This window comes from Oncorhynchus clarkii, chromosome 5 (genome assembly GCF_045791955.1).
Source record: "Oncorhynchus clarkii lewisi isolate Uvic-CL-2024 chromosome 5, UVic_Ocla_1.0, whole genome shotgun sequence".
Classification (NCBI taxonomy): Eukaryota; Metazoa; Chordata; class Actinopteri; order Salmoniformes; family Salmonidae; genus Oncorhynchus; species Oncorhynchus clarkii.
In genome coordinates, this window is record NC_092151.1 from 76,516,544 (window position 1) to 76,535,245 (window position 18,702).

The following is an 18,702-nucleotide window of genomic DNA, read 5'->3' on the forward strand; positions in this document are numbered from 1 at the left end:
AGAAAAAAAGTATTTGTTTGCACTACCCACTACCTTACAACTTCCTTTCTGTACTCGACCTGGTTAAAGATATGCTTGTGTTACGTATATTTCACCTGCCCCCTGATACTTACTCCAGATATGCATATTTACACAGATCAGGATCTTTATGAAATGAGTCTGTTCTGTTGGCATTGCCGTTAAGCCTACAGATCCATGGTAAAAACCTATGGAAACGGTGTATTCAGAGTTCATCAGAGTAATGTCCCTGTGTTCTGTTCATAAGTTATGCTTGCTCCTCCTAGTTGCATTCCTGTCATTTGTGTCATGTGTGTTTAGTTTCACTGGTGGTGCCCCCAGCTTAGCAATTCTTCCATGACTCTTGTGAAATTCAGAGGAGTGAGGTTGCAGTGTACTGACCTTCTCCTAACCTCCAGTCCACACTGTTTCACCCACAGGAGTGAAGCCCCATTCCTGACCTGCAGTTCATTTGGACCTTTATGATTTTATAGTTTGTTCCTATATCCACTAAAACCACTAGATTTATACCTCGGGAGAAGGTAGTAGCCCACTTGCAACTTTCCTCTATTCTCACTCACTCCAGGTCAAATCAGCATAGCATTCTACTGCTTAGAGTTGATCTGATGACTGGCGATGTGGGCTCACACCCATGTCTCCCATGCAAAGACAGCTATGGTGACTTGCCCTGAAACATACAATGCTGTGAAAGAAATGTGTGGTTATTGCCCCCGGAAAGGTTGGGAAAGCTAAATGACAAAAATGTATAATTTAATGCTCCGTTGTGTTATTAAGATGCCACAGGAGTACAGCCACATTGCAGGTCATCATGCTGACGTGACATTAGGTGGTTTGTGGTTAACAGCCTGCACTGCTTGTGTTGCCTTCTAATTTGTAACACTATTATTACTATCAGTGCGTCACTGTGAGTGTGATTGCCTCACCTCCATTCATAGGGTCTATTTATAGCCATGATGAAATCAGTGGTCAGTAGTACCCCCACTGTGAGGGTGTGAACATTGTTTCATCAGCTGCTCTTTGAGGGCTTTGTCCCCCTGCTTTGCTCTGCTGCACACACACACAATCACTTCTGGTGTCCCCTGAGTGTGCTGGTTAGTAATATATATTTTCTTTCCTCTCTGGCTATTTTTGTCCCTGCCAGGTGTGTTTGAACAGAGGGTGTTTCTGTGTTCGAACAGAGGGCCTCGGTGACAGCAAGGGTTGTCATGGTGATCACACAAACACCCTGATGCTGCTCATCACACAAGGAAACTATATGTATGTGGAAATTCTCCTTCTCCCTCCTGTGTGACGTTTTTAATTAAAAAATGTTGATGTGAATGCAGGGTGTGGAACTGTTGTTACATGGACTTTGTGTCCTTGGGTGTAAATAACCAACACTGTAGTGTTTACCATTGGTGTCAATGGAGTGATGTATTGTTGAGACATGGTGTATGTTACATACTAAATACACGCAAAACTAAGTACTAGCTTTTTGCACCCGGTTAAACAGTGCACCTTTCTTTACTCAGCTGAATATGAAAGATCACTTGAAAGTGTTGCATTCCATTCCCCTGAACTGAGGCTTGCAGTTAACACCTACAGCTGAGAAGAAAAACACTACCTACGAGAAATGACATAAGATGCTGCATCTGGAATTGTGCTGAATTATCTAGTGACCTCAGTGAATTATCTAGTGACCTCAGTGAATTATCTAGTGACCTCAGTGAATTATCTAGTGACCTCAGTGAATTATCAAGTGACCTCAGTGAATTATCTAGTGACCTCAGTGAATTATCTAATGACCTCAGTGAATTATCTAGTGACCTCGTGAATTATCTAGTGACCTCAGTGAATTATCAAGTGACCTCAGTGAATTATCTAGTGACCTCAGTGAATTATCTAGTGACCTCAGTGAATTATCTAGTGACCTCAGTGAATTATCTAGTGACCTCAGTGAATTATCTAGTGACCTCAGTGAATTATCTAGTGACCTCAGTGAATTATCTAGTGACCTCGGTGATTTATCTAGTGACCTCAGTGAATTATCAAGTGACCTCAGTGAATTATCTAGTGACCTCAGTGAATTATCTAGTGACCTCAGTGAATTATCTAGTGACCTCAGTGAATTATCTAGCGACCTCAGTGAATTATCTAGTGACCTCAGTGAATTATCTAGTGATCTCAGTGAATTATCTAGTGACCTCAGTGAATAATCTAGCGACCTCTGTGAATTATCTAGCGACCTCTGTGAATTATCTAGCGACCTCTGTGAAAAGCCTCTTTGACCAAGCTTGGTGCAAACAGAATCCTTGTTCAGTGCCCGTTTTCCACTGCCTTGACAGAGATGCATTATTAGTCCTGTGAGTGATGTTGCTTACAGGTTAATCAAAAACCTGCAGAATGATACCCAAAACTCACTGCATTAATTACAAACAAGCAAAACAATGAAATGTTTAGTTCAGTTCTGTTTATTTCTCTACAAAGGTAGCTGTTGATGAACATCGCAACATAAATACAATTCATTAAATTAACGCAAACATATTAATTAAAATAAAAAAACAAGTTAATGTTTAAGACTATACATTGCCTTGTCCTGACAATATCTTCCCTTTTTTTATTTAAATAATTCTCAAAACAACAATTCAGAGATGATCAACATCATATAAATTACAGTTGAGATTTGTCCACTTTCCTTAAGGCATTATCCAACCTGTAGTTCAGACTACTCCAGTCCAGTTCAGTAAAATCCTGTCCTTTTAAATTGAGTCCGGTCAATTCCTTGTAGTCAGTTGTCTGATCCTCCAGTAGATTCCAATCCCCTGCTGCCTGGTGTTCTCTGCTCTGCTCACCACCACCTGTGTCTAGTGTGTTCTGCTGTGTGTGCTCACATGATTCCGCTTCCTGTAATGGCTCTTCCCAGCAAGGAGGGCACAGTCATACCAATGACCAACCGTTGCCTTGTAATTACAGTCATCATTGTTACCATGGCAGTCTTGGAACCTAGAATGCTGAATCACTCTTCCTCAGCCGAAACCTCTGCATTAAAATCCACACTGATCCAGCAAATTTTGTTGGAGTTGGAGATTTCATTGTTATTTTTGGGGCGATTTCCTGGTCCTCTATCTCCCTCTGGCAGAATCAAGGTTGTTCATGAGAGGTCCAACAAAGGGGTTATTACACAGATCTAGTGCAGTGTGCGATGTTTCCATATAAAGTGCACAACATGGGTAGAGTCATCAGTCAGGTAGGTTGATAATGGGGACCCACTGGTCCAGGATTCGACTGTCTCTACAGAAGAGATTCACTTTGCTCAGAGCTGGGTCCTTCCATGTGGTCAACTGGGGGTTCTGTGAAGAGGAAGGGAAAACACAGTCAGGCTAATGCTGCTTTCTAAAAACGTATGCATTCAAATACAGACCTAATAAATGTGTAAAACAACCCTAATCAGTTAGGCCTAAGGGGTTCTCTGCAAGTGAGTATGGTTACCATAACTCCTTACACAGTTAATCAGCACACATCTACTGCTGTGCTTTCTAAATGTATTCATCAAATATAGGGATAAAAAGTTATTTCTAGTAACCATAATACGATAAGGGTTATCTGCAACTGGTGTGGTTACAGTAACAAGTAGAGTCAGTTTGCTACAGCAGGAAAACTATTCCTGCAGCAACAGGAAATGTCAAGTATTATGTGGATTATAATTGATAGACATTTTTGTAGGGGTTGATACAAGGGGAAATCAAGTCTGACATTTCTAAGTAGAAATGACAAAACTTCAGAAGCCTTTTTAAACCTCAAATACATTACAAGTTTTACATTTCTTGAATTGCAGGAAGGTTCTGCAACAGGGGGATCAAATTAAGATCCTATATGATCTGCATGGCCTGCTAGTGTGCTTCATAGATCAGATCACTACTAAGGAAGTGTATGAGCAGTGCATAAAAATCTCCATGCTGACTTCTGCATTCTAAGAATCGCTCTGCAAACATGCAATCATTCATCGTCTTTCTCCTATGAGCTCAGCTTCATTTCCTGGAATGTGTGTTTGAAGAAATACTAGTGGCCCACAGGAAGAACAGCTAGAGTACACATCGCTCTGCCAACTCAGCCAACAAATGTATAGATTACATCCCAAATGGCACCCTATTCCTATGCCATTTGTACGCAGTCCCAGTAACTGGAGTCAGATCACTTGGAGTACTGCAGCCAGCGTAAGCTACGTCAGACCGCTATGCAACCCACATCACTACAGATCAGGTGGCTGCAGTCAACTGGATTACATTTAAAAGAGCAGAGCAATGAATGAAGACATAAAACTACTAGACCAGATGTTGTAGCCATTAAAATCGAATATTTGTATGCATCTAGGCCTTTGATTCTGTATTCAAAGCTCTTGACCTGCAAATATTTAGCATCCACAAAAAATGTTTAATAACCTAGCTGGCATAATGTGCATAAAGTGCCACACCTGCAGAGACCCCAGCTGAGTAAATGATATAAAAGTCTAGCACTGTTTAGTGCAGGGATATGGGGAGTATGAACAATGTAATGACACATACAGTAACTAGTACACAGTGCATGTCCATTGGCTCTCCTCCTGGCTTCACTCCTCCAAGGATCTCAGCGAGGCGCCTCATGTTGCTGACCCGCAGGATGTTGATGTCGTTCTCACAGCAGAACGCCTGGATAAGGGTGAAGTGGATCTGGAGGGCCACGTCTTCTACCTGTTCCTCGTCTGTCGCCAGGAGGCACAACACCACATTATCCGGGTCACTGATGATTTAAATGGCAACACAATTTGTTAAACAAGCAGAATATATTAATTTAGTTGCCAGAATGTTTATTACAGTTTCATTGCGTAAGAATTTATTGAAACATAATGTACTTCACTCCTTGCATTTAGTTATTTCAGAATGGATTTATTACTAGCTAATAACGTTATAATATTGCTGAATGTGCGTCATTTGCTATCTACTTACACATTGAGTGACTTGGCTGCCTCGTATACCCCGACAGTAATGCAACCCTGAGGTAACGCGGAGCTGAGAACCTCCTCCAGTGCTTTAGCCACCGAATCCATCCTGAGGTTGCACAACAACAAACAAGCATATTGATGGTGGGTGATACATGGACCAAAAAACTAAGTATCGATATTTAGTCAGCATGCAACATTATAGAAAGTATATAACTACCTATCTAGCTAACTGCATAGCTAACTAGGTTAGCTTAGACATGCTCAGCCAAGCGCTCGTGCATACCGGGACATTGACATCACATAGCTGCTATAACTGGATTGCTTGCCAAATGACGTACATTTAGCTGACAATTGAAGCTTTCATTACATACAAGTTGCAAAAAATAATCTCAGCTAGCTACCTTTCTGTCGAGTTTTCTCCGCTGGTTTCCTCAAAAGTCATATTGCACATTAGAAAATATCCACGTTGAAGGCAGGATATCCACAGATGGTCGCTCTCCACGTCCCAGTTAAATTCGCGACCTCGTGTCTGCTCTTTTTCTCATATTTCCCCACAGTTCACTGTGGAAGTTGAAGTTCGAGCGCCTCATATTTGCATATCAAACCCCATTGGTCACACGCTAATTTTCACGGTGTTTCAAGTGAATGAGGAGCGCCCCCCAAGGTATCAATCAGTACACATATGTAACTTCCTTGGTAAACTGCGACGACTGCTGGAAAAACAATTACATTGATCAGTGGCTGACTATTTCATTGTATATTTGTGACAAATGCAATACTGTTGATAGTGTGCAGAGTTGTGGACAATAAGTTTTATTTACACTTGTTATTATAGCCTACATATTTTATACCCGTTTGCTTTGAAGGCTAATTCAACATTCTAAACGTTCTGAAATGACGTGGAAACAACGTTGAGCACGCAAATAGCAGAGCACGTCAAATAGATGTTAAATCCATTTGCTGTGATTCCAACAATGATCTCATAGCGGATGTATACAAGACGCCTTGACAAAGAGTGTACAGAAGGCCTATGGTTTAGCAACTCCTTTCCTTCTCTTGAAATCGCTCATTTAAATTTGGTCGAGCACACTCTTTTAAGATATTTGATATAATAACAGCTATGCAAAAGTCCATAGTGATTTGTCCACAGAAGAAAGGAGTAGGCCTACACATGGTCCTCCCTAGTATCATTTCATAGCCACTCTGTGCTTTCAGGTCCTCACTTATGTGGGAGACAGTCCTCCAACCTTTTCCCTTCCCAATATGGAGGTTTTAGGATACCAACCTCCAGCTAAATGGTATGCGCTGGTGGGTTGTTTTTTTCCATTTCCACTGTCAACGGCCCGGGGTTCAACGCAACGTGGCATGTCCAGACATCCAAATCAAATGAAAAAATGTAAACATGGAAATGGATACAGTTATCTTTCACAGACACAAAATATCGCAAATGATAGATATAGAGACATTATGTAAGTAATTCAAAGTAGCCTAATCTCTTCTTAAAAGTAATTTCATGTTTATTACAACGGTTCTGCTGTCAAGGGTGTGTGCCAATATATGTTTACTAACAATTGTTTGAACAACGTGCATCGGGATTTTGTCGGGGCCACAGATTAGACATTTGTTTAGAAATACATTTTAATAGATGGGTACAATATTTTATATATATTTTTTCTATCAATGAAACTTTTATCTTTTATATATATATATATATATATATATATATATATATATGAAACTATTTTACATGTGCGCAAAGGCAAGCTCTAATTGTAATGCGCAATTTGGCCCATGTTATCCAATGAAAATACCTCGCTTACGCCATGCTTTTATTTACCGGCTCATTTGGACTGTTGAACTTTGTACCCCTGAGAACTTTATCTGTCAAATTCGGTTTATTTCATGTTGTGTGTTTCTTTTCCAGTGCAATTATGTGGCAGATGAACTTTGACTGCGACTGGCTGGGTGGAAGCGCTTTGAACAGATGTGAACTGTAAGTTTGAACTTTACAAATATATTTGGTATTTTTTTGTTAAGGAGCTGTCAAGGAAAGTACGTGTGTATGTATGTATTGGTAGGTAGCTATAGCCTTGTTGGTTTATGTTGCAGAAATCAAGATTGAGAACCTATTTTCGAGAGAGAAATGTCAATGTAAATTTCAAGATTCTCTCCTTTAGACAAAGGACAAATGCCCTTCACAGGCTTTTATTTTATTATCTGTAGGCTACACTTGATATTGACCAAATATTATGGTCTAAATTAGCCTAACCATGTAGCACTAGTATTCTGCCAGAAGCACAAATGATGATGTCAAGTTTGTATGGTAATGAGCTAACCTTCAAAATAAAAGCCCACATTTCAAAACATTGCAATGTGGATAACTCATTCAAAATACATGTATTTTTAATCAATGGCCACTTTTTTTATTTTGCCAACAAGAAAAGGCAATGAGTAATTTATTAAAAGAAATAACATATGGTTTTACAAATATTTTTACCATTAATGAAAAAAGTACTATGTTGGCACTGCTATGTTGAAAATATTAGTCTGTAGAGAGAACTTTTCTACCTGTCTACCTGTCTCAGCTATAGCAAAGTGGAAAAAACTCAGTAGGGTCTCTAATAACCAAATATGTGTAGTTTTGGAGGGGCACTGTGTCCTATATATGCAACAGCACTTTGTTCTCCACCTCTTCCCAATGCAATGCACTGTAATACTGTACATGGGATACATATTGGGTTGTCGAGAGAGAACTTTTCTACCTGTCTCAGCTAAAGTGGGGTGGGAAATACTCAGTAGGGTCTCTACTAACCAAATATGTGTAGTTTTGGAGGGGGACTGTGTCATACATATCCAGCAACACAGCTTTAAATGATCTGGTGCTATCCATGGTCCTGACGTCAATACAGACAACAACAAAAAACACACACAAAAGCAACACTATTTTATCAAAATTAAAATCTTTTTTTTTTTTACATGTTAAATGTAATGAATGTTAACCCGGCTATTAGGAAACAGTATAATCACACCTTCTAAACAGCAATGGAGAAAGTTATTTACAAGTTGAAGGCCAATATGTGCTGCTTATCTATGAAGGTTATTAAGCCTATTAAATAGTTTTACAAATTATAAAAGAGACAAGATTATTTACAAGCTATATTGTAATGATTATTGATTAAGGTCAGAAAAGGCACTTTTGTAGAGTTTAAAATGCGTTACATGAGACAACAAGGCTAACAGAATACAGTATAATCAAGCTTTCAGAACAACAATGGAGAACATTATTTACAAGTTATATGCCTCTATGTTTTGCATCTCTATCAATGTTAGCAGTATACAGTAAAGGCCTATTAACCAAGTTTTCAAAACCATTATCAGAGACAAGATTGCATGATAATACATACAACAGATATGTGATGATTATCTATCAAGGTCAGCAAAGGCATTTTGTGTAGAGTTTAAAATGTTTTACGTTGTAATTGTCCCTCTCATCAGTCATATAAAACATTATCTCGCATGCCATTGTGACAAAGCGTATTCACGTTTCCCTCTAATAAGACTGTTTATTAGAATAAGCACACATAAACACCACAACTACTACCATCTGACTGTTTTCTAAAATAGGGACACCGATGAGAAAATGTCACATCTACCACACCATGCATTGCCAGATACTCTAATGCCAGGTATTTCTGAAGTAGAAGTAGTGTATCCTTTAGTTCTCATTCTTTCTGGCTTAAGGAATCCATCATTTTAAGATTTAATGTAATGCAATTACTGCTACTAAATACACGGAGTACACAAAACATTAGGAACACCTGCTCTTTCCATGACATAGATTGACCAGGTGACTCTACTGTAGGTGAAAGCTATGATCCCTTATTGATGTCACCTGTTAATGAAGGGGAGGAGAAAGGTTAAATAATGATTTTTAGGCCTTGAGACAATTGAGACATGGATTGTGTATGTGCCATTCAGAGGGTGAATGGGGAAAAACAAAATTTTGTAAATGTCTTTGAGCGCTCAACAGTTTTCCTTGTGTATCACGAATGGTCCACCACCCAAAGAACATCCAGCCAACTTGACACAGCAGTGGGAAGTATTGGAGTCAACATGGGCCAGCATCCCTGTGGAACGCTTTCATTCATGCCCCAACTAAATGATATTAGGAAGGTGTTGCATATCTATGACTATAACTGTCTAATGTGACTTTACGTTCACAGGCAATATCACATGCTGAAAATGCCACCAATTGTTCACCGTTCCAGGCACATGTGGCGTAACCTCTTTGTTCACACAGAAAAGACTCTGTAATTCCTGACTCGCAAAAGACACAGGGGACATTAACGCATATTGTTCCTTGAGATGCGACTTCAAAAGACCATTGTACCCCTCAAGTATTCTGTTATTGAACCAGTTGTATTCATTGCTTAACCTTTTACTGAAGTGGGTTAAATCAGGGTCACACCGAGGGTTTCTTGGTCGTCTTAAACAAATCTCCTTTGAAACAAAAGTATACACCTCACACACATAGTCATGGTCTTAAAAAAGAAGACACCTGTACCATGTAAGATATAGAGTTGAAATGTATTACATTTTGAGTTTTCATTACATAATTGCACTTTATATACATCACAGAAGTCAAAAATATAAAAACCATTTGACATAAAAACACCAGATTAATATTTTAATAATCCCTTGTATTTTCTCACAAATGACAATTGCGACCAAAGTGGGTTTAAGAAAATGTTTGAAAGGCTATGCATAACTGGGTTGAAATAAATATATAGCAACATGATTTTACTACGATACTACCTAAACAACAAATGCATATGTCTATAACACAGTCCCCCTCCAAAACTACACATCATTCGCATGTAGAGACTCGACTGAGTATTTCCCACCCCACTTTAGCTGAGACAGGTAGAAAACGTATCTCTCTACAAGCTGATTGTGTTTAACTGGTTGTGTTTATGCAACACAGAAAAGATAATACTTTTAAAAAGTTAAACTACAAATATTTAGGCTATATTGAAGCATTAGGTTCTAGGTCGAGGAATAGCCTCTCCGATTGGACAGGAGGCTGACGCACTGCACGAGAGTGCTAAAGAAAATCAATATTCCCTAAATTCAGTGTGTCTTTGCAGGGGGACTCTTATTTTGAGGGAAAACATCTGCGATTGTTCTGCCAGCATAATATCCTGCTGCTAAGAGAACAGTAATCCCTATGTGTCTGCACATATAGGACAATTTGGGAGAATGATGATCGGTAACAGGCAGTGTATCAGAAGTTAAAATACAGCCTCTACTGTTCCTTTCTAGACTTTAAAATCTGTCGAGATTACAATTTGGGTCGCTGGTGTGAAAGACAAACGCATCATACCAATAGGGTTAACCCACTTGCTTGAATTTGTAACGTGGCTCATAGCAAGGTTTGCAACACTGCCCCCTCCTCCTTTTTACGCGAACAAAGTGCATGTTGAATAAAAAAATGTCATGATAGGCCCGATGGAAACTTGCCAAATGTCGATCTTTTTCTGTTGGTAAAAGGAATTGTGCTTGAAATGTCGGCGGAAATGCTTTTATGTTGAAATATTGAAATAATAACCCTTAAATCGAAGTAAGCTTGGAGTCACGGGATGACATGTAGTGTTGTCCTCCCACTATGACTCCTCTGGGAAAGCATGCCGTTTATTAGGCTACAGATTAAATAAATTATGAAAACTTCACAGGGTGGTGAAAGTGCAAGGTGATGAGCTTGATGCTCCTTTCCAATAAATATTGAGGGTCTTATTCTGGTGATGTGATGATTAATGATTGTCTGCCATTTGACAAATAAAAATAATCTTGGTCTTTTGCCCATAATAATCTCATAATGTAGGCTATACGTGCACTCTAGCCAACAGCACCCAATCTGCGCCCTGCGCGCTGTTGGCGCCCTGCGCGCTGTTGGCTGGCTAGGGCACACATGCCAATACCAAAGTGAGCACACTCACTATATAACAACAAATAATTGTGAGAAAACAATCAGTAGACTTGAAAATGCTATGGAAACACATGTGACTTTTATTTTGTATTCGGTACATGGGAATTTAACTGCAAAAGTAATTTTTATGTGCACTCTGTCATCATGCACAGCCTTTCATCTGCAACAAGTCAATTTGATGGAAACATCTCTGGTGGGAAAATGTGCAAATAGTTTTTATGCAGATTTTTGAATCTGTCACCAATTGGATGAAAATCTAGCTACTGTTTGCAATTCACAAATTATTATTTTGATTCCTATGATTCAATTCAGCACAATTTAACCAATCCCCAACTATTACAATTGCGAAGCACATCATTCAATTTGTCAAAAAGAATTGTTTAAAAATAATATTTTCATATGAATTAAATGAATAAAATTATGACTATATTTTTTTACTATTTTGAGAAATGTGAAGAGTGGCATCTGCTATATAGTCAGTTTAGAGATCAATAGGGGAGCTTTTTGAACTGCATGTCTTGACTGATCTTTACTGCTCAATGACACACCAAAAAGGCACTACCCTCCCCAAAGCAAAAAAAAAAGTTTGGCAACCTTCCCCTATTTTGGACCAGCCCTCCACCCAAGTAAATTTTGATCTGTCCTTAATTGATTGTAATGCTCCCGAGATCTTCCTCAGAAAGCTCTACCAATCCTTTTCATGTGAAAGTACTGATGATCCATTATTCTTCTCAGGTACTGAAGCATTCTCCTCTCAACATAAAGAGTGGTCATCATGGACCCCAGAAGTCCCCACTGGACCGAGCCAGGCCCTGGTCGTCACCCACAGAGACCCAGGGAGAGAGAGGACTACCATAGGCCTGCTCACCCTCACCAGGGGACTGGACCTGGGCACTACCCACCACCACCGGACCCCAGGGAGAGAGAGGACTACCATAGGCCTGCTCACCCTCACCAGGGGACTGGACCTGGGCACTACCCACCACCACCGGACCCCAGGGAGAGAGAGGACTACTATAGGCCTGCTCACCCTCAGCAGGGGACTGGACCCGGGCACTACCCACCACCACCAAATGTTGGGGACGCTATCACTGGGCACTACCCACCACCACCGGACCCCAGGGAGAGGGAGAGGCAGTGGTCCCACCAGGACCCTCGCTACAGGGTCTACCTCACCAGCCCTCCCCCTTCCAGACCACCTCTAGAGTTCTCTCTCAACTCTTACAGCACTCCCCACTCCAGAACAGCTTACGACAGACCCCATTCCACGATGAGTTACATCAGACCAGAGCCACAACACTCCAGACCCCACTCAAGGTTTGTACACAGAAACTGACTGTTACTTATGTCTCAATTTGAAAACTTACAAATAAAGTATTTAAAAAATAAAAAACTGACTGTAACTGTAACTGTCCACTATTCATTGAGGAAAATGTTAAACTACTGGATCTCTCAGTATTATTTGTTGTGGTTTGTTGGTGACACTTGTGAAATACCAGCTTTTTAATATGTGGACCTTAACATGCTGACCAAACCGCCTGCGTATGCCTCCGCCATCGTGCCAATGTTGATTTTGTCCACCCACACCAGACGTGATCGGGACTTAGCGCTGCAAGTTCCGCCTCTCCCAACTCCTCATTGTTTTTTTAGGACTATATACCCAGGTGCCATCTCATTGGTTTTTAGGAGCATATACCCATGTGGGTGATTGAAAGATGGTGGTGGGTAGTGCCCAGGTCCAGGTCTGAATCAACTATATTCATTTGGGGACAGGTTGAAAAGCATTAAACATATATGGCAATTTAGCTAGCTAGCTTGTCCTATTTAGCTAGATAGCTTGCTGTTGCTAGATCATTTGCCCAGGGATATAAACATTGGGTTGTTATTTTACCAGAAATGCACAAGGTCCTCTACTCCGACAATTAATCCACAGATAAACGGGTAAACCCGTTTGTTTCTAATAATCTCTCCTCCTTCAAGCTTCTTTGGACGTTAGATGGCGGTTGGCAACCAACTTTAAGGTGCATTACCACTACCAACTCGACTGGAGTGTGGACCTCAGTTCATCTTTCAATCACCCACATGGGTATATGCTCCTAAAAACCAATGAGATGGCACCTGGGTATATAGTCCTAAAAAAACAATGAGGAGTTGGGAGAGGCGGGACTTGCAGCGCGTCAAGTGTCACAAATAGAACCAAGTGCTATTTTAGCGCCTGGTTACGCAGATGCTCATTTACACACGCAAGCAGTGTGGCTTGCAATGATTGAATAATATGTATGTGTAAATGTATTTTGCAACTCGAGTGGTGTGGTCAGCATGTAAGATACAGTTTTTAATAAATGAATCATCTTTATATGATCAGAAATGGTTCTATGATATCTTTATATTATCTTATTGTTTACAGGCAAGCATATGACTACCCACCCCAGATTCACTGGGACCATAGTCAGGACTATGGCTACTATGACCAGGGCTATTACAAAGGACATTACCCAGGTACTGACATATTGTTATCAGTGCATTACACTGATGGATTATATTACTCAAGTATTGCACTCCTGCTTGCCAAGCAACTTAAGATATTATCAGAGTTATAAAAAGGGTGGCAGGTAGCCTAATGGTTAAGAACATTGGGACAGTAACCGAAAGGTTGCTGGTTTGAACCCCTGAGTTGACAGATGTTTCACCTAGTCAGCGTCACCTTGAGCAAGGCACTTAACCCTAATTGCTTTTGTAAGTCACACTGGATAAGAGTGTCTGCTAAATGGCAACAACACCTCCGCTATGCTGATCCTCAACATGGGGGCCCCACAACGGTGCTTGCTCAGCCCCCTCCTGTACTCCTTGTTAACCCATGACTGCGTGGCCACGCACGTCAGCAACTCAGTCATCAAGTTTGCAGACGACACAACAGTAGTAGGCCTGATTACCAACAATGACGAGACAGACTACAAGTAATAGGTGAGGGCCCTGGCAGAGTGGTGCCAGAAAAATACGTTAACTGAAACAAAGGAGCTGATCGTGGTCTTCAGGAGACAGCAGAGAGAGCACAGAGCTGCAGTGCAGAGGGTGAAAAGATTCAAGTTCCTTGGTGTGCACATCACTGACAACCTGAAATGGTCCTTCCCTACAGAGAGTGTAGTTAAGAAGGCGCAACAATGCCTCTTCAACCTCAGGAGGCTGAAGACATTCAGCTTGGCCCCTAAGACACTCACAAACTTTTACAGATGCACCATTGAGAGCATCCTGTTGGGCTGTATCACTGCCTGGTACGGCAATTGCACCGTCCGTAACCATAGGGCTCTCCAGAGGGTGGTGCGTTCAGCCCAACATCACTGGGGGCACAGTGCCCCTGCCCTCCATGACACAGGAAGGCCAAGAAGATCATCAAGGTCCTTGGCCACCTGAGCCATGGCGTGTTCACCCCGCTACCATCTAGAAGTCGGAGAAAGTACAGGTGCATCAAAGCTGGGATTGAGAGACTGAAAAACAGCTTCTATCTCCAGGCAGTCAGGCTTTTAAATAGTCACCGCTAGCCGGCCTCTGCCCAGTACCCTGCCCAAAACTTAGTCACTGTTACTAGCCGGCTACCACCCGGTACTCTACCCTGCACCTTAGAGACTGCTGCCCTATGTACATAGTCATTGAACACTGGTCACTTTAATGTTTACATACTGTTTTACCCACTTCATATGTATATACTGTTTTCTAGTCATGGCTCATCATATATAACTACTGCTGTACACACCTTTCCTATTCATATACTGTCCATACTGTCTATACACACAATCATATACATATATATTCATGTTCCGGACTCTGACATTGCTCATTCTGATATTTCTTCATTCCTTTCTTAGATTTTTGGGGATTTGTGTGTATTGTTTTGTATTGTTAGGTGAGCTAGAAACATAAACATTTCGCTGCACCTACGATAACGTGTGTACGCGACCAATAACATTTGATTTTATTTCAACATATCCACCACAGTACAAAAGTAATTAATGTGTAAAGAAACAAAACTATGTGTAAGTAAAGCAACATGATTGATACAATTCTCTGTAATTGATATGATCCAGATGCAGGTCAATGGCCTCCCCAGGAACAGTGGAGATCTGACCAGTATCAGGAGAGGAGATATGAGCAGGACCAGACTGGCAGTGGCTACCCAGAACAACAAAGGTTAGACAGAAAGAAGTGAGATTCATGATATTCCTTTCATTGAAGGGCATGAATTCAACCCTATCTTCTTCTTCTAATTATTTTTCAGGTATGACCAGCGAAGAGCGAGCTCTCAGCATGACTTCAGAGGCTCTGATGAAGATCGTTCTAAAGAGAATGGGGATGCTGGTAGAGATGTAAACATCTAAATATTATGATTAATAATTTATATAAATTTCTTATGACAAAGATACAGATCTGTGTTGCTGTTTGCCCACTTTGGTGAATATTTACTTTGGGAACTTGGTCGTATGATGTTCTTCATCGCTGCCCATTCTCCTATCTTGATTTGACTGATTTTGTTTTCCAGGACTGCTCTTATGCCGAAGGGGCTCTGGCCATCTCCAAGGCCTCAGGCTTGTCCTCCAGTAGCTATGAGTTGAGCCAGTACATCAACGGTGCTGAACACACTGACCCTGCCCCACAAACCACCTGGAGCACAGCAGACACAGGTAATCATTGAGTTACATGTAATCTCTGCCCAGATACTATAGGTCTGTCTCTTAGAAACAGGGGTCACATTCTAATGTCATGCTCTTCTCTGTAGGGTTGGTTGTATTCCGCTAATAACAAGAGAGCACAATGAGGCTAACTTGCCATCCTCAAGTCTAATGAACACTCATTACAGCACAATGAATATCTCCCATGAAAGTGATAATATTATTAATGATAATAATGCATGTTCTCTCCTTAGAGTATGCAGCTATTCCCCAGGTGACTGCCCCTCTGAAATACACTTTGCCCCATGCTGTGGTCAGCTTTGGTCCAGCTGGACAGTTGATCCGGGTCAGTCCTGGTCTGGCCATGCAGGGAGACCCAGGGAAGGTGGAACTACACAGTCTCGAGGTATAGTTCTAGGTTAAAGGATCAGAACAGAATCAGTACGGAGAATAGTAGTATATATCTACATGGCAGAATTGTTGTGGTGAACTAGCAGGTTATAGGAAGAGGCCGCAATCATTCTATTGAATTGAGTAATCATCAAGGAATGGCTAAATTACTAGGCTATTAGTTTCGGTTTTGAGGAACTGTTGAGCTGTTTTTATCAGTATTGAGCAGGTGTGTGAGAAGTTTCTGTTAATGTGTTACTGAGAGGCTGTTTGTATGTTCTGTCTGCAGATCATTCTGGGGGAAACACAGGAGCAGCAGGACATGAGAGAATTTCCTGGGCCACTGGCTAGGTATTTTACACTCTTAAACACAATATCCAAACATCCATGCTACTCTGTATGTGATGATGTATTGTCTATGCATGCAAAGTAGGAGACACTGACCAAATAACTACATTAAACTGTCCTAGAGACAGTAAAAACACACAAAATGGATTGACAACAACAAAGGTTTACTGTCATAATGGCGGCTATTAGTATTATGTGTGTATTTCTTTCAACTGGCATTTTTTTCTCCTTCAAAGGGAAGACCTGCACAAAGTAGATGCCATCTCTTTTGCCCACCAGAAGGCAGAAGCCTGCATGAAAGATGAAAAGCTACAAGACAAGGGCTCTGCCGCCCTCCTTTGGAATCTACTGGTACTGCTGTGCAGACAGAATGGAGTAGGTGAACTATAGACTGTATCTCCTCACACTCTTCTAGTAGGTGTACTATATATCTCCTCACACTCTTCTAGTAGGTGTACTATATATCTCCTCACACTCTTCTAGTAGGTGTACTATATATCTCCTCACACTCTTCTAGTAGGTGTACTATATATCTCCTCACACTCTTCTAGTAGGTGTACTATATATCTCCTCACACTCTTATAGTAGGTGGAACCCCTTTTGTCTTAGCACTCTTGAAATATCAAGAGTTGGCCAAGATGGTCCAAAACAAAACTAAACTATACGCCCACATACTCATTCTAATATTACCTTACTTTTTTATCTCCCTGGATTCATTCAGCGTATCGTTGGTTCAGACATAGCAGAGCTGCTGATGAGGAACTCTCAGGGCCATGGTGGTTCAGGGAGAAGTGAATCAGAGGCCCCTACACTCATAGGTAAAACCTTTTTTTAAAGCGTCTGCTAAATGGCATATAGTGGGGCAAAAAAGTATTTAGTCAGCCACCAATTGTGCAAGTTCTCCCACTTAAAAAGATGAGAGGCCTGTAATTCTCATCATAGGTACACTTCAACTATGACAGACAAAATGAGAAAGAAAAAATCCAGAAAATCACATTGTAGGATTTTTAATGAATTTATTTGCAAATTATGGTGGAAAATAAGTATTTGGTCAATAACAAAAGTTTATCTCAATACTTTCTTATATACCCTTTGTTGGCACTGACAGAGGTCAAACGTTTTCTGTAAGTCTTTACAAGGTTTTCACACACTGTTGCTGGTATTTTGGCCCATTCCTCCATGCAGATCTCCTCTAGAGCAGTGATGTTTTGGGGCTGTTGCTGGGCAACACGGACTTTCAACTCCCTCCAAAGATTTTATATGGGATTGAGATCTGGAGACTGGCTAGGCCACTCCAGGACCTTGAAATGCTTCTTACGAAGCCACCCCTTCGTTGCCCGGGCGGTGTGTTTGGGATCATTGTCATGCTGAAAGACCCAGCCACGTTTCATCTTCAATGCCCTTGCTGATGGAAGGAATTTTTCACTCAAAATTTCACGATACATGGCCCCATTCATTCTTTCCTTTACACGGATCAGCCGTCCTGGTCCCTTTGCAGAAAAACAGCCCCAAAGCATGATGTTTCCACCCCCATGCTTCACAGTAGGTATGGTGTTCTTTGGATGCAACTCGGCATTCTTTGTCCTCCAAACACGACGAGTTGAGTTTTTACCAAAAACTTTCACAATTGGTGGCTGACTAAATACTTTTTTGCCCCACTGTATATAGGTAAAGGCCTCTACACCACACGTACTGAGGAAGACATGTTGTTTTTTGTCTGTTGGACATGTTGCTATGAGTTAAAAAATAAATCAAACAAAGCTTGTAAATAATTGCAAATTATATCCAAGTGAGTCCTGGCCTTTTTTCCCCACTTTTTATATCACGCTCATAGACCTGAGTGAGGGCCCCAGTCCTGAGACAGACAACTTGGATGGAGCAGATCTGTTGACAGGGACAGCCACTAGTGTCGGTACGGCTGAGTCCACAGAGAAGGACATGCAGGGATACACCAAGCTTCTCCTGGCTGGACGGAAGAAGGTCAGGGTGATCTCTTGAACAACATATAATAATATATTTTAAAATGGTAAAGTAATATCCTGTTTATTCTGCAATTAATAGATAGTGTCTATGATTAGCACCATGGAGACAGCATAGTGATAGCTGTCTGACTAATGTTATACCAGGGCTATCCTCTTACTCCTCCAACACTGACCCCTGACCCTGTGTTCTTGTACAACTTCTCCATATCTCTTCCATGTTCTTTCACACTTCCTTCACCCCTGCCTATGCCTCGCCCATAACTCTCCCACTCCTCCCCCACACCTCATGTCTCCTCCATATACTTTAGTTCTGGGACAATGTAAAGTCCATGGAGAATAAGAGCACCTCCTCCCAGC

At 41.0% G+C, this 18,702-nt stretch overlaps 2 protein-coding genes across 5 annotated transcripts in view; one reads left to right on the forward strand and one right to left on the reverse strand.

Moving 5' to 3' along the window:
* Positions 1-2,452: 2,452 nt before the first annotated feature.
* Positions 2,453-5,528, reverse strand: LOC139410228 (growth arrest and DNA damage-inducible protein GADD45 alpha-like). Its single transcript, XM_071155700.1, has 4 exons — positions 5,377-5,528; positions 4,980-5,081; positions 4,560-4,773; positions 2,453-3,347 (listed from the first exon to the last, which is right to left on the reverse strand). The coding sequence occupies exons 1-4, from the start codon at positions 5,424-5,426 to the stop codon at positions 3,237-3,239; spliced, it is 477 nt and encodes a 158-aa protein (XP_071011801.1). The 5' UTR covers positions 5,427-5,528; the 3' UTR covers positions 2,453-3,236.
* Positions 5,529-6,364: 836 nt separating this feature from the next.
* Positions 6,365-18,702, forward strand: part of LOC139409400 (protein transport protein Sec16B-like) — a 52,041-nt gene continuing 39,703 nt past the window's right edge. For 3 of the 4 annotated variants that reach the window (XM_071154506.1, XM_071154505.1, XM_071154507.1), the window contains exons 1-12: positions 6,365-6,444; positions 6,900-6,968; positions 11,697-12,278; positions 13,369-13,460; positions 15,044-15,146; positions 15,235-15,322; positions 15,496-15,637; positions 15,880-16,031; positions 16,305-16,366; positions 16,600-16,738; positions 17,085-17,181; positions 18,198-18,343. In XM_071154506.1, the coding sequence (XP_071010607.1) occupies positions 11,737-12,278; positions 13,369-13,460; positions 15,044-15,146; positions 15,235-15,322; positions 15,496-15,637; positions 15,880-16,031; positions 16,305-16,366; positions 16,600-16,738; positions 17,085-17,181; positions 18,198-18,343 (1,563 nt within the window). In that variant the 5' untranslated portion in view covers positions 6,365-6,444; positions 6,900-6,968; positions 11,697-11,736. Of the gene's footprint in view, positions 6,445-6,899; positions 6,969-11,696; positions 12,279-13,368; positions 13,461-15,043; positions 15,147-15,234; positions 15,323-15,495; positions 15,638-15,879; positions 16,032-16,304; positions 16,367-16,599; positions 16,739-17,084; positions 17,182-18,197; positions 18,344-18,702 lie in introns of those variants that run through there. The other variant, XM_071154509.1, reaches the window with a different exon arrangement.

Coding starts and splice junctions, on each gene's coding strand:
- LOC139410228 (XM_071155700.1), bottom strand. CDS start 5,426: ATGTGCAATATGACTTTTGAGGAAACCAGCGGAGAAAACTCGACAGAA. Junction 5,082..5,376: donor GGAGAAAACTCGACAGAAAG/GTAGCTAGCTGA, acceptor GTGCAACCTCAG/GATGGATTCGGTGGCTAAAG. Junction 4,774..4,979: donor GCAGCCAAGTCACTCAATGT/GTAAGTAGATAG, acceptor TTAAATCATCAG/TGACCCGGATAATGTGGTGT.